Below are 14,764 nucleotides of genomic sequence, written 5' to 3'. Positions count from 1 at the left end.
TTTTTTTTTTTAAAGATTTTATTTATTTATTTGACAGAGACAGAGATAGCGAGAGCAGGAACACAAGCCCCGGGAGTGGGAGAGGGAGAGCAGGCTTCCCGCCGAGGAGGGAACCCGATGTGGGACTCGATCCCAGGACCCTGGGATCATGACCTGAGCCGAAGGCAGACGCTTAACGACTGAGCCACCCAGGCGCCCTAGACTTTTTTTTTATACCCTGATATGTGGGTGTATGAATGCATACATAATCATATATAAATATATAAGTTTTTAAAAAGATTTTATTTATTTATTTGAGAGAGAGAGAGCGCAAATGGAGGGAGGAGCAAAGGGAGAGGAACAAGCAGACTCCATGCTCAGCGGGGAGCCTGATATGGGGGCTTGATCCCATGACCCTGAGATCATGACCTGAGCCAAAATCAAGAGTTGGATGTTTAACTGACTGAGCCACCCAGGTGCCCCATAAACATATAGTTTTATTTTGTTTTTGATGTATATGGGATTATTTTAGGTTGAACCATATGAAAATGCCAGTATTCAACAATTTTTTTTTTTTAACCTACAAAAAAAGGGCACTTTCTTTTTCAACCTAATGCTACAAATACTGTTACTACTTTTTTTTTTCACCTATGTTACTACTTTTGTTTTTCACCTATGTCTTCAGGACCTTTCTATTTTACTACTTTCGGACCTACCAACAACAGCATTTTTTTTTAAGATTTTATTTATTTTTATTTAGAGAGCAAAAGAGAGAATTTGAGCAGGAGGAGGGGCAGAGGGAAAGGGAGAGAGAGAATCCCAAGCGGAGTCCATGCCCAACATGGGGCTCAAGATATGACCTGAGCCAAAATCAAGAGTCAGTTACCCAGGTTCCCCCAATGACAGCATTCTTAAAGGGAGAAGGTGCCAGTTTTCTCCTTCCCTGTTAATACTACTCTTATTTCCATTTTTCTCTTTTTTTCTTGAAGGCAGCAGAGGAAGTTGGATATCCAGTAATGATCAAGGCCTCAGAAGGAGGAGGAGGGAAAGGAATCAGAAAAGTCAACAATGCAGATGACTTTCCTAACCTTTTCAGACAGGTAGAATACAAGTTGTTTTTGTTTGTTTGAATTTACATGTATGTCAGAGATATATCAGAGATACATGATATAACTCACAGTATATATATAAACTGTTACGTTGTACACCAAAAACTAATATAATGTTGTATATCAATTATACCTCAATAAAATAGAAGATAATAAGTCATCATATAATTTGGATGTCCAGAAAATATTTAATTTTCTCTGTAAGTACTCTAGTCTTTCTCTCTAGCTCCTACCTCCTTATTAGCAATGTCCAGTTCAGTGTAAGGTTTTATTCACTAAGGTAACTCAAACAATAGTTCCTCACTCTGTGTAAAAGTGCTCAGTTTCTCAGATAGCTCTTCCCTGTATGGTGCATGTGGAAGAGACACTAGTAAAAGATTGTGCAAAGTAAGATTGTGCCTTTCTACCTTTTTGTGTCCCTCTTCTGCTGTCACTGTAAAGTATGCGGTTAACTCTTATTCTGGTTGCTCTTGGCTTGGCCAGACTCAGGCTCTCTGATTGAGTTTATCTTACTTTAGTTCAAATTGGCTGCAGGCTCCTGAGTTTTTGCTGTGTGTACCAACTACCGGGCCAGCTCTGCAGTCTACACCCTAGTCTGTGCTGCCTGGGCACCACACGCGACACCCTATGGCAGGTTCACATTCTATAACTGAGGATGGTTAGGAAAGCTAAACCTCAAATCTCTGTCCGTCTAACCCTCTGGTTTGCAGCCAAGTGGTGTAGCCATACTACAAGTTAGTTGTGGAGGCCAAAAAAATGATCTCTTTTCAGAATCTTAGATAATTGGTAGACAAAAGTCTCTTCTTTCCTGCCCTAGAGCTACCCTCACATACTTGACTCATACTTTTTTTCTCCTACCAGAAAAAGAGGAATCAGAAAAAGGAAAATTGGGACACATTCTGGCCTTTCACTCTCCTAGCTTCCCACTGTTCTTATTTTTCCCAGCATTTTTACTTTGCACAATCTTTTACTAGTGTCTCTAGCCACCTTCTGTTTGCCCTCTTTTTTTTTTAAAACCATTCAACAGCAAACTGATAAAGGTGATAAAGGTGTTGTTTTGCTGCATTGTCCTATTTTGAATGTCAAAATTCAAATATTACCCTTCTTTTTCTTTATATTCCTTTTGTAGTTTATCTAATTTCATAGGTAGATCAATGCCTCATGGGGTCTAAAGAAAAGGTCTTTTGCTCTTAGAAGCAAAAGAAAAAGCATGTTAATTTTTTAAAAATACAAGTCCTTTAGATGTTTCAAAACTACTTATTACTGTGGAATCAAATAGTTGAAGAATCTAGAACACTAAGATTAGGAAGTTTTACGTGAAAGTCCTCAAGTTCCAATAATGATTAATTAAATAACAAACCAATCATCCCATTGAGAACAAACTAGAAAAGCTGGACAAATTTTTTTTTTTAAAATCTATTTTAAGGCATTAGAAACCTTTCAAGACAATAAAGAGTAATGGGGCTAAGGTATAAGAGAAGAAGGAAACCTGAGGAGGTGGCATTTGAGACCACTTTTTCCCTAGAGATATCTTCTGGTTTGAGAAGAAGGAGTTAAAAAGCTGATTGGAGTTTTCAACAGTTTTACAAGACTAAAAGGATAAAACTTAGCCTTTAGAGTTTGCTAAGGAGGATTCCCTGGGAAACCCTCCCACATTTTAGGTTGGGATCTTGAAGGGACTATACCTTAGGAGTAAAAATAAACTGGAAATAGACCAACCTTCACAGGGACTAAATCTCAGCTTCAAAATACTCAACCTTTGATTCACGCAAGGGGTTCTAGGATTGCTAGTGTCACTAGCCACCAGAAAGAAGCAAATATAATAACATCCAGAACCTCAAATTATTTCTATTTATTTTTCAAATGAAGTTTCAAATAGCCATTTCAAAGTAAGCAAGCATATCAAATTACATGACTGAAAATCAAGAAAAATAAAAGTCAGTTTTAAAGGGACCCACAGAGAATTTAGGTAATGGATCTATCAGACAAGGATTTTAAAGTAACTATACTTAATGTATTCAAGGAAATTAAAGATAAGAATTTGGTTGGAAAACTGGAAACGATAAAGAAGAAACAAATTCTAGAACTGAAAATACAGTAACTAAAAATAAGAAGTCAATAGAGGAGTTTAATAGCATGTTAGATGCAGTTGAAGAGAGAATTAGTGACTGGAAGATAGAAGAAAATTCAGACCGAAGCATGAAGAGACAAAAGGATGAAAAATACAGAAAAGAGCATGTAAGAGATTATTTGCAAAGATGAACATGATGACTCCTCCCATCTCTCTATACAGACCTCTATGATTTTTGCCTCTCCTCCCATCAAGAAAGACTGTCTTTTTTCCCCACTCTTTGAAGTTTGGCTAACCCTATGACTTGTTTTAGCCAAGAGAATGTAGCAGAAATGATGTATAAGTTCTGAAGTCTAAACCTCATTTCTGCCCTTGCCCTCTTGAATTGAGCCTCATACTGACAAGTGAAGAAACCAGTCTAGCCTTTTGGAGAAAGAGAGGCTGCATGATGTAGAGATGATTTGTCCCAGCTGAGACTTCCTAGATCTACATGCTGACAGCATCACATTTGAGACAAGCAAGTGAGATCCTATTAGACCATCCAACCCCAGTCAAGTTGCCAGATGACTACAGCTGCATGAGTAGCTCCTGCCAAGATCAGCAGAACTACCCAACTGTGCCCCATTCAAATTGCTATAAGCAAATAAAATAAAATGGTCGGTGTCCTAAGTTACTAAATTTTTGGTGGTTTGTTAGGCATCAGTGGGTAACTGCCACAGAAATTGCTACCCCAAAGGTGTGATGCTGCCACAACAAAAAAGTAAAATATGTGCACTGGCTTTAAGACTGGCTCATAGGTGGAGGCCAAAAAAATGATGAGATTATTCATGAAGGCTGGAGGAATGATGAACAGACTGTTAGTGGAGGCTGGATAGGCTGTGAGGGAATTAATAGTAGAGTCTGATAAAAAAAGGTTAACACATGTTTTATAATGACAAAACAATTGTCTGAGGTAACTTGAAAGACAGAGAATGTATTTAATGAACTCATGGACCTAGTTAAGGAAATCTCTAGACAAAGTGTTGAAAGCATCTGTTAAATCCTTCTGGTTACTTAATGCTAAGGAATTATAAGAGAGAGATGAGCTAATGAAGGTGTTTCAAGCTTGTTGAGTTTGAAAATAGTTTCTCATTCCCAGTCTCTCCACCTGGCGAAAGATCTTCAAAGTGAAAAGTGACCTCAGGGTAAAGGCCAAGTAAAGAATACCTGTGAGATCCTTTAAGGCCTCAGAAATATTTAAGACACCACCGGGTAGATTACCCTCTCAGTTAACAGGAAAGAGCTTCAAAGAATCTTAAAGGTGTTGTCCCACAGCAGCCTGATATGCCCAAAGTATAGAGATGTCTGTGCAGAAAAGTTACAGATCTTTTGGGGCAGGGAGTAAACCTCCCAGTGTGATTCACAGGAAACCCACAACATTTTCAAGAAAGTTGTACTGATGATTACACCAAAGGATCCAAAAGGGACAGAGGTAGTTCAGACTTCAAAGAGGCTTCTGTGTCTCTTCAACTTTCTATAAACAGGAAGCAGACTGAGAAAGTTATTCAGCTGTAAATATCAGTCATTTCCAATAAAAAAAGAGATTTGTCAGAGAACAGAGCTAGGAACCCAGAGGGCAGAGCTAAGAGCAGAGGAGAGCCATGGATTAGGAAAATCACTCCCAGGGAGCAGAACAAGGAGCCTAACAAAATTTCCCTGTCCCTAGAGTCAGGAAACCTGAGATGCAGAGTTGCTATGGAACAGTGACTGCTGTGTACTTCCCATCCTCTCTTCTTTGAACAGGAATATCTTTTACAGTTATCCTTTCCCCATCTCATCATTAAATATTGGGGGTGTTGGGGCAGATAACTTGTCTTTTTAGTTCCCAGATCGTTGGATCAAGAGAAACTGTACCTGAGGAGCTGCACCCAAGGAGTCTCATTCGCATCTGGACATGATTCATGAGAAAATGGACGTCAAGCCTGATGCCATGATTGGATGACTTTGGGGGTCTTGGGAGGGGGTGAGTCAATTTTGCATGTGGGAGGTATATGAATTATTGTGGCCAGAGGGCTGACCATAGTAGATTGTTTGCAGAGATGGCCGCAATAACTCCTCCCATCCTTGTATGTATATCCTTTTGCAATGTGATTGCCTTTCCTCTCATCAAGAGGTGGCATCTCTTTTCCCACCCCTTGAGTCTTAGCTGGCCCTGTGGCTTGCTTAAACCATTAGAATGTGGCAAAAGTGGTGTCGTGTAAATTCTAGAGCCTAGAGCTTGTGAAGTCTTGCAGCTTCTGCCCTTACCCTCTTGGAACACTGCATGGAAGAAGCCTGAGCTAGCCCTATTGGAGGATGAGAGTCCACATGCTATAGAGATGAGCTGTTCCAGTCAAGGCTCCCTGGACCTACCAGTCGACAGTCAACACAAGTCACCAGACATTTCAGTGAGACCATTCAGCCCCACTTGAACTACCAGATGATGATATGCACACAAGTGACCCCAGGCAAGACCAGAAGAAGAACTGCCCAGATGAGGACAGTATCATGAGCAAATAAAATGATTGATGTCCTAAGCAACCCACTGAGTCTTGGGGAGACTTGCTACATAGCAAAACAGCATAAAAGACATATGGGATATAGTGAAATGATCTAACATCTTGGGCTTTGAATCTCAGAGGAGGGAGAGAATGGAACAGAAGCAATATTTGATGACATCATGGAGCAGAAACAGTATTTGAAGAGGTAACGGCTAAGAATTATCCTGAACTTATAAAAGATACCAAGCACAGATTTTAAAAAATAAAAAACTATGAGCCCCACAGGATAAATACAGAGAAAACCACATCTAAGATTACCAGAGTAACTCTGCTACCTCGCCCCCTCCTAAAAAAAGAGAGAAAGAAAATCTTAAAGCAGCTGTAAAAGGTTACTTTCAGAGGAGTAACAATATGTTGATAGCTGACATCTCAGTAAAAGCAGTGGAAGCCAGGAAACGTTGGATGATCTTTAAAAGAGCTACAGGAAAACTACTGCCAATGTAGAACTCTATCTCCAGGGGCAGTGTGCCTCCACACTGAAGATCCAAGTCCTTCGACTACAACACTGTGACAGAATGCGAACCAGGAAGGCACCTCGTCTGGAGCAGGGTGTACATTTGGCTGTCTGCCGCTGATGGCCGTATTTCACCCTTTTGTGGGATGTGTGTGTGTGTCTTTTCAAACTATTTTGTTTTTCACTTTTGTAACACACTGGATGTTCCTGTGTTTCACAGTCACCAAGTAATATCAGTTATATAACTAAGAATGCAGGATCTTAAAAATAGATGAGGGCATGAGCTATGTTTTATTCATTTCTGTATTCCTACTAATTCACGTGGTCCCTGACACTTCTAGGCATCTGCCTGTTGAAATTGAAGCAGCTTATCAGGATAGAAAAAATGCTTACTACTTAAGAATTTATTTCCTTTTCTAATATAGGTTCAAGCTGAAGTCCCTGGATCTCCTATATTTGTGATGAGACTAGCCAAACAATCTCGTCATCTGGAGGTACAGATCTTAGCAGATCAATATGGCAATGCTATCTCTCTCTTTGGTCGTGACTGCTCTGTACAGCGCAGGCATCAGAAGATTATTGAGGAAGCACCTGCTGCTATCGCTACTCCAGCAGTATTTGAACATATGGAACAGGTGTGTATATGAAAAGCTGTAAGTTTTGTTTTCTTACACAGGACTACTACTCATTCAATTCATATACCAGTCTGAGAATACTGGAATTTCAAACAGTGGTTCTAGATAATTTATAAGATTATATCCTTTTCCTAAAGGAAAAGTGATTCTACCGTTCTCCCTCTAAACATTTCGGGCTCTCAATTAGTTAACGCTTTTGAAAAAAATTATTTAGTATACTATTTTGAGTAGGGATAAAGAAAAGAAATGTTTGGGGATTTTTAATCTTACTGTTTAACATTTTTTTTCAGATTTTATTTATTTAAGAGAGAGAAGGCTTGAGCAGGGGAAGGGGTAGGGAGAGGGACAGAGGGAGAAGCAGCCTCCCCACTGAGCAGGATTCTGGGATCATGACCCGAGCCAAAGGCAGACACTCAATGGAATGAGCCACCCAGGTGCCCCTAGAGGGAGAGAATCTTAAGCAGACTCAGCGCTGAGCACGGAACCCGACATGGGGCTCTCTCTCAGGACCCTGAGATCATGACCTGAACTGAAACCAAGAGTGGATGCTTAACTGACTGAGCCACCCCGGTGCCCCTGATTTTTTTTTTTTTAATAAGCTCATGATAATCAGGTAGTTCCATTTTTTGAATCTTCAGATGTATTTATTGAAATCCATTATCTCTTAAAAGGTCCTCTACGCATCTCCAAAGTTTATATATTCTGTATTTTTGTGTAGAAAAGAATCTCTCAGCAGTCTTGCACTTGTAGTTTAAGGGTCTGAACATGGGCTTTTCTGGAATAGTGACTGAGTCATCTTATCGGAAATATGTTTTCCATCTCTTTTCTCCTGAATTTCAAATAAGCTAAATATATGGTCATCTGTGTTGGAAGTTTAATTTATACATTGTGTGAATTTATTAAGAATCATTTCTTTACCTGCTGTAAAAAAGAGGCCTCCAAAATTCAGTGGCTTTAATAAGGTATAAATTCTCTTTCGCATTCTCACCATCATTGCAAGATGAGTTAGTACCAGGGACCCAGGTTTATTGCTGTGCCATTCACTAGGAATGGGGTCAGCAAACTACACCTTGTTAGCGAAATCCAACCTGCTAACTTTGTAAATAAAAAGTTATTGCATCACAGCCATGCTAATTTATTTATGTCTGATCTGGCTGCTTTATCACTGCAATGCCGGAGTTGTGTGGTTGTGGCAGAAACTATATAGGCCACAAAGCTGAAAATAATTACTATCTGGTTCTTTAATGAAAATGTTTACCAACCCTTGCTCTAAGGTGTTATTATCTTCATGATTAAAGGTTCCTCACAAGATGAGGTTCATACTATAGCCTGTGGGAGGAGGCGAGAAAGGACTAGGAGGGAAGCATATAAAAATGTGATCCAGAAGTTACCCATATTACTTCTGTTCATATCCCATTGGGCAAAATTCAGTTACACAATCACACCTAGCTATAAGGGATGTTGGGAATTGTAGTCACTAACTGGGTGGCCATATACTCAGCTGAAATTCAGGAGATGCAATTACTAGATGAATGACACACAGAAAAATCGCTGGAGGGCATTTAATAATTTAATAATCTGCCTCAGTCTGCTCCTCTGGCTACCCATTATCTTTTCATACCCCTTTTCTCACTTTCTTACTAACATACTTAGTCTTTCCCCAAAGAAGACAGCCCAAAGTACCAACCAGTTACTACAGTCAGCTCAGAGTCCAGGATCTCTAAGTCATGTACATTTCTCTGCATTAAATGTTCATGTGGCTTTTCACGGGCCAGTGGCCTAAAATACAAGTTATCTACCCCCGGTCATTCCTCCCTCCAGCATCTACCCAATATACAGTGATGGAATATGAACAGGATAACTCCCCTTGGTCCATAGCAGTTAGCAGATCCTTCTAGGGAGTAATTGTGGTGATTTCATTTAGCCCTCTCGCTGCCTCTGGTTCTGCTCTCAGGTAGTAAATCCCTTGCCCATCGTCCCTGAAGTACCTGGCTTCGTTCCCTGCGAAGTTCTTCCTCACTGAGTTTTCTCTGGGATTGGGCTTTAGAGACAATGCCTTCTTTGGCAGAGCTGGTGCAAGAGTGGGGCCACAAATACTACTCTAGTTATCAATCACAGGCTTTTCAAGGCCAGGTTTGTGGTATGTTTAGAAATACAATTCCTTCAAAACTTAGTTAAGTTTCTGGATTATTTGCTTGCACCCAGCTTCAGGTAGGAGTAACCACACTCCCAAAATTTCTAGATACATTAAGTTTTCCTCTACTAGTGGATCTTTGATACTGGGTTGCTTCAGGGTGAGAATCTAACCTGGTTTTGGGGTACAAAAGCAGTGGGTTTTTTCACATTCTGACTTTATCTAACTTTTTCTTAGGGCTTACTTAGTGTGTTGTCTGCCATCCCAAGTTATTGTGGAAGACAGTTTACTGAATGTTTTGTTATGCCTAACAATGAGGCCACAACCTTTTCTTTCAGTCTGCAGTATTTGATTCCTTGCTACCCACTACTCTGTTGCTAAGCTAGCACCCCATATTTTAATTTTTTTTTAAAGATTTTATTTATTTATTTGATAGAGACAAAGCGAGAGAAGGAACACAAGCAGGGGGAGTGGGAGAGGGAGAAGCAGGCTTCCCGCTGAGCAGGGAGCCCGATGCAGGGCTCGATCCCAGGGCCCTGAGATCATGACCTGAGCTGAAGGCAGACGCTTAACGACTGAGCTACCCAGGCGCCCCTAATTTTTTTAAATAGTAGCATCCTACCTAGATTTTATAATTTCTTTTTTTTTTTTAAGATTTTATTTATTTATTTGACAGAGAGAGACACAGCGAGAGAGGGAACACAAACAGAGGGAGTGGGAGAGGAAGAAGCAGGCTTCCCGCAGAGCAGGGAGCCCGATGTGGGACTCGATCCCAGGACCCTGGGATCATGACCTGAGCCGAAGGCATACGCTTCACGACTGAGCCACCCAGGCGCCCTGAATTTTATAATTTCTGTATTGATTAGTTTACAGGTTAAGCAGTTAATAAAGAGATCCAAAAAATAAAATGACCTTGTTGAGGTAGAAGTTTATCTTTCCTTCCCATCATAATCTCAGGTGAGCTCTCCAGGGTTGTAGGACAGTTCTGCTTCCTGAGGCCATCTTGCAGTTCAGGTTCTTTCTGTTTTGTTCTGCCATTCTTAGTATGTTCTCATCTGCATGGTAGAAACTGGCTTGAGCTATTATGACTGTGTTCCAGTGCACAGGAGGGGAAAAGACAGGAATAGAGGATAAGTAGTTTCCTTTCCAAAACCTGATTCAGGGCTTATGCATATTACTCACTAATGCTGACATTACTATGTCAAAACTTAGTAATTAGCTGCAAGGGAGGTTAGAAAATCTAGTCTCTAGCTGGACAGCCATGTTTCTAGGAAGATTAGTAGGAATACTAAAAACCAGGGCACACTAAATAGTCTGCCATGGCGGCTTTTGTTTTTGCCTGCATACACTTACACCTGAGAGGGTGAAGTTGTCTGTGATCCCAAGTGAGAAACAGTTTTCCCCCAGCTCTGGATTGAGTTTGCCATCCATGTCTTAGGGGCCTTGTATAGTAATCAGGGAGGGTGAAATTTACTCTTATGTGGCTGAAAGCCTTTGGTGGCTCTTAAAAACGGTGGATATTTGAGTCAGGGAGAGAGGGAGGGGCTACAGTGGTCCACCAGCTCATCAAGGTTGAGATACTTACGTTGACTTATGTTTCTTTGAGTGTGCGGTGAAACTTGCCAAAATGGTTGGTTATGTGAGTGCTGGGACTGTGGAATACCTCTACAGCCAGGATGGAAGCTTCTACTTTCTGGAACTGAATCCTCGGCTGCAGGTGGAACACCCTTGTACAGAGATGGTGGCTGATGTCAACCTCCCCGCAGCACAACTCCAGGTGAATCACCTTGATCTTGGCTGAGCGAGTTGCCTGCAGGAGTTCGAAAGTCCGAGATGCCCAAGGAACGGGTTTAACCGGTGCCTGATAAGAGAGAAGCACCTCCTATCTAAGTCTCATCTCATGTTCATCTCGTGCTGTATGGGTTGTGATGTGTGAGCTGGTTTTACTGATGTGGTACAAATCTAGTAATACTATCATGTTTTTTAAGCCAGACACGTCTGATAGAAACTGTCACATTTTAGAAAGAAATTCTTAAAATAATATGCTTTTTAATTTTTAAGATTTCATTTATTTATTTGACAGAGAGAGAGACAGCGAGAGAGGGAACATAAGTCGGGGGAGTGAGGGAGGGAGAAGCAGGCTTCCCACTGATGGGAGAGCCTGATGCGGGGCTCGATCCTAGGACCCTGGGATCATGACCTGAGCCGAAGGCAGACGCTTAATGACTGAGCCACCCAGGCGCCCCTAAAATAATATGCTTTATTCAATTAATTGTAAAAAACTTTACAACTTTGTCCTCCACTCCTTTTTTTACTCGTGTTCTGTAATGAAGCAATTCCACATCAGGGTGGTGGTGGAAGTTTTTCCTGGCAAGACTCTGGTAGCACCTGTTTATTTTTGTAATGTTTAAAGTGCTAGTTGTCAATCTTGTTTTCTCCATTTGGCCCAGGAAACAAATGTTATGGGAAACAGTAATGGCTAATGGTGAGGTTTGGTATTATTTGTATTTAACACGTCTTTACCCACAATGGGAGGTCCTTCTGTATTCCCATGAAGTACTAAAGATTTATTTACTTTCTAAGTGGTTTGTGGGAATAATTATGACACAGTTAGGACTTTTTAGCTGTCTGAACTTCTTGGATAGTCACTTACACTGACTCTTCCCTTCTATATTTTAATCCTGCTCCCTTAATGGAGAAATGTCAGTAGACACACACAACTAGGGTTACTTATTTGATTGTTGTAGAATACAGGCTACAATAGAACATTTTAGGTTGGGCTTACTAAAATGAAATATCTTACAGGTAATCTGATAGCCTCCACATTTTAAGGAAAGTACCCATGAAAATTGAGTGACGTTTTTCCTTTCAGATTGCCATGGGGATCCCTCTATACAGAATCAAGGATATTCGTATGATGTATGGGGTATCTCCTTGGGGCGATGCTCCCATTGATTTTGAAAATTCTGCTCATGTTCCTTGTCCAAGGGGCCATGTTATTGCTGCTCGGATCACCAGTGAAAATCCAGATGAGGTAACCTATCACTTAAAAGGTTTATACTTTTTTTTTCTTGTGAACTTTACTATCAATATGGTATCTGGAGGCCTGCTTCTGCAATAATCTTGGGACTTCCTCTGGAGAGGGAAATTTATAGAAGTCTCATCAGAGCAGACAAATAGGTGATCACTGCTCTGTTGACCATTTAATCCAACTTTAGTCATTATAGAGTCCTCATTGGGTCTGTAGTACTGAATGTTGGCCCTTAAGCCTTTCTGATTTTTGTGCATCATTTCTGCTTCCCTATGTGATTAACACAGAGCCGAAACAATGAACATATAAACGTTCTCTTCCTTAGAAATATAATATGGTTTCTCATATTCTTCATTCTCTAACAGGGTTTTAAGCCCAGCTCAGGAACAGTTCAGGAACTGAATTTCCGTAGCAATAAGAACGTTTGGGGTTATTTTAGTGTTGCTGCTGCAGGGGGCCTTCATGAATTTGCTGATTCTCAGTTTGGTCACTGCTTCTCCTGGGGAGAAAACAGAGAGGAAGCAATTTCGTGAGTATAATAACATTTGATTGCATTTAAAAAAATAAATTTGTGCTAATCTTCAGTGAAAGTGTGAGCTTGGGAATGTGAATCATTTACCTGCTACAAAGGTACTGATATGGACAATGTTTTGGAAGAAATATATCTTCAATTGTACTTGCATTCATGTTGTGTTAAATTACGCAGTGTTTGGCAGATGGTTTTGTTCTGAGTCTTTTCAAGTATTTTTACTTTCAAATAGTTTTGATAAATTTATAAAATTGATTGCTTTAAAGAAATAATATTTTTCCATAGAAACAGTATTGTTTTGTGGGGGAGGTAAATTCTTGACCAAGAGCTTGGCACGGTATGAAATCATAGATAAGATCTGCTATTTGTCATCAAAATAAAGGTATGGCTGTAAATGTCCTACAGCCATTTAAAATAATAAACTGCTTGTTACATGAAAATGACATAAGGGAACTATCCACACTGTTTACATAAGAGTCCTCAGCGTGCTATGAAATATACACACAGCTTGTACACATATAACTGCTATATCGTGTTATTAATATTCTATTAAACATAAACATTGAATATTATTTTTTATTTTATTTATCTTAATTAAACATAAAATATTAAAAGAAGTTCTGCTTGCCTGAAAAGTAGGGCTCTAGGAGGTAATTTTACACTTCAGATATTTTAGAATATCTATCAAAAATTGAACTAGTGCTTTCTATTTTTTAATTGTCTCTTTTCTTTCTTTTTTTGTTTTAAAGATTTTATTTATTTATTTATTTATTTTAAAGATTTTATTTATGTGTTTGACAGAGAGAGACACAGCGAGAGAGGGAACACAAGCAGGGGGAGTGGGAGAGGGAGAAGCAGACTTCCCGTGGAGCAGGGAGCCCGATGCGGGCTTGATCCCAGGACCCCGGGATCATCACCTGAGCTGAAGGCGGACGCTTAATGACTGAGCCACCCAGGCACCCCAGTAAAATCTTTTTTAAAAAAATGGGATGATAATGACAACACTGCTTTTATATTCCACTTGGCAAAAGTTAACTGAAGCTTTGTATGGCTGATGCTTTTAGAGGAAACATGAACTCTCTTGTTCATCCAGCCCCCACCGATTCTGCCTCACTCATTTACATTCCCAGAGGGGCATCTGTTGGTATTTACGTGTATAGTCCTAATTAAGGAGACCGCTGAGTATTTTCTACAGGCCACATCCTCTAATCTGGTTCAGAAGCCTTGCTCCTTACCTTCTGATCTAATCTGTACATTCCTCTACAGTGTAAAGCTAACTAGGGTTAACTTTTAGCATATAAAAAATATGGTTTCAGGGGCGCCTGGGTGGCTCAGTTGGTTGAGTGTCCAACTCTTGGTTTCAGCTCAGGTCTTGATCTCAGGGTCCTGGGATCGAGCCCCACGTCACGCACTGTGCTTGGCGGGGAGTCTGCTTGAGATTCCTTCCCTCTCCCTCCCCCTCTGCTCCCCCCCTCCCCACATTCCCACGTGTGCACACACTTGAGCACACGCTCTCTCTCACTAGGGTGAATAAATAAATAAAATCTTTAAAAAATATATATGGTCTCTATAATAAGCTTGCTTCTTGACAACATGCCAGAAGTTCATTCTTCAACTCAGTTCGTTTCTCCTCTCTGCATAACATTAGATCTATATTCTTCAGCTTGGTGTTCATATTCTTGTCCTCCAGAATAACCTCAATCCCCATTTTCAGCATTATTTCCCATAGATGGTAATCCAAATACCACAAGAACAGGACTGTGTCTGCCTTGTTGCTGCTGTTTCCCCTGGACATAGTACGTGCTCAGTCAGTATTTGTTCAATAAGTGGCTTTGTCACTGGTTCCTGTCCTCATATCCTCTGCTTCAATCATAATGTTCCCTGAACACGACCCATGTTTTTGTTCCCCTTTCCCTTTGTTCTTGCTATTTCCTCTGTCCATTCTTTCTTTCTTTTTTTTTTTTTAAAGATTTTATTTATTTATTTGACAGAGGGATAGAGAGCACAAGTAGGCAGAGTGGCAGGCAGAGGGAGAGGGAGAAGCAGGCTCTCCACTGAGCAGGGAGCCAGACGTGGGTCTCGATCCCAGGACCCCAGGATCATGACCTGAGCTGAAGGCAGCCGCTTAACTGACTGAGCCACCCAGGCACCCCTGTCCATTCTTTCATTCACTGCATTCATCAGATATTTTTTGAATATCTGTTGGTGATGGCAATATAAGGTGGACCCAAATAGAGTCTGTC

General features: G+C 40.5%; 1 protein-coding gene across 1 annotated transcript in view; it reads left to right on the top strand.

Moving 5' to 3' along the window:
* ACACA (acetyl-CoA carboxylase alpha) overlaps window positions 1-14,764 on the top strand; it is a 236,136-nt gene that overhangs the window by 64,521 nt on the left and 156,851 nt on the right. Inside the window, exons 10-14 of the mRNA XM_081805979.1 lie at window positions 969-1,079; window positions 6,618-6,827; window positions 10,568-10,738; window positions 11,834-11,995; window positions 12,358-12,521. Of these exons, the coding sequence (XP_081662105.1) occupies window positions 969-1,079; window positions 6,618-6,827; window positions 10,568-10,738; window positions 11,834-11,995; window positions 12,358-12,521 (818 nt within the window). The remainder of the gene's footprint in view (window positions 1-968; window positions 1,080-6,617; window positions 6,828-10,567; window positions 10,739-11,833; window positions 11,996-12,357; window positions 12,522-14,764) is intronic.

Source organism: Leptonychotes weddellii, chromosome 15 (genome assembly GCF_054177405.1).
Source record: "Leptonychotes weddellii isolate Sample4059 chromosome 15, ASM5417740v2, whole genome shotgun sequence".
NCBI classification, from domain to species: Eukaryota; Metazoa; Chordata; class Mammalia; order Carnivora; family Phocidae; genus Leptonychotes; species Leptonychotes weddellii.
This window is presented reverse-complemented; position numbering and strand designations above follow the sequence as displayed.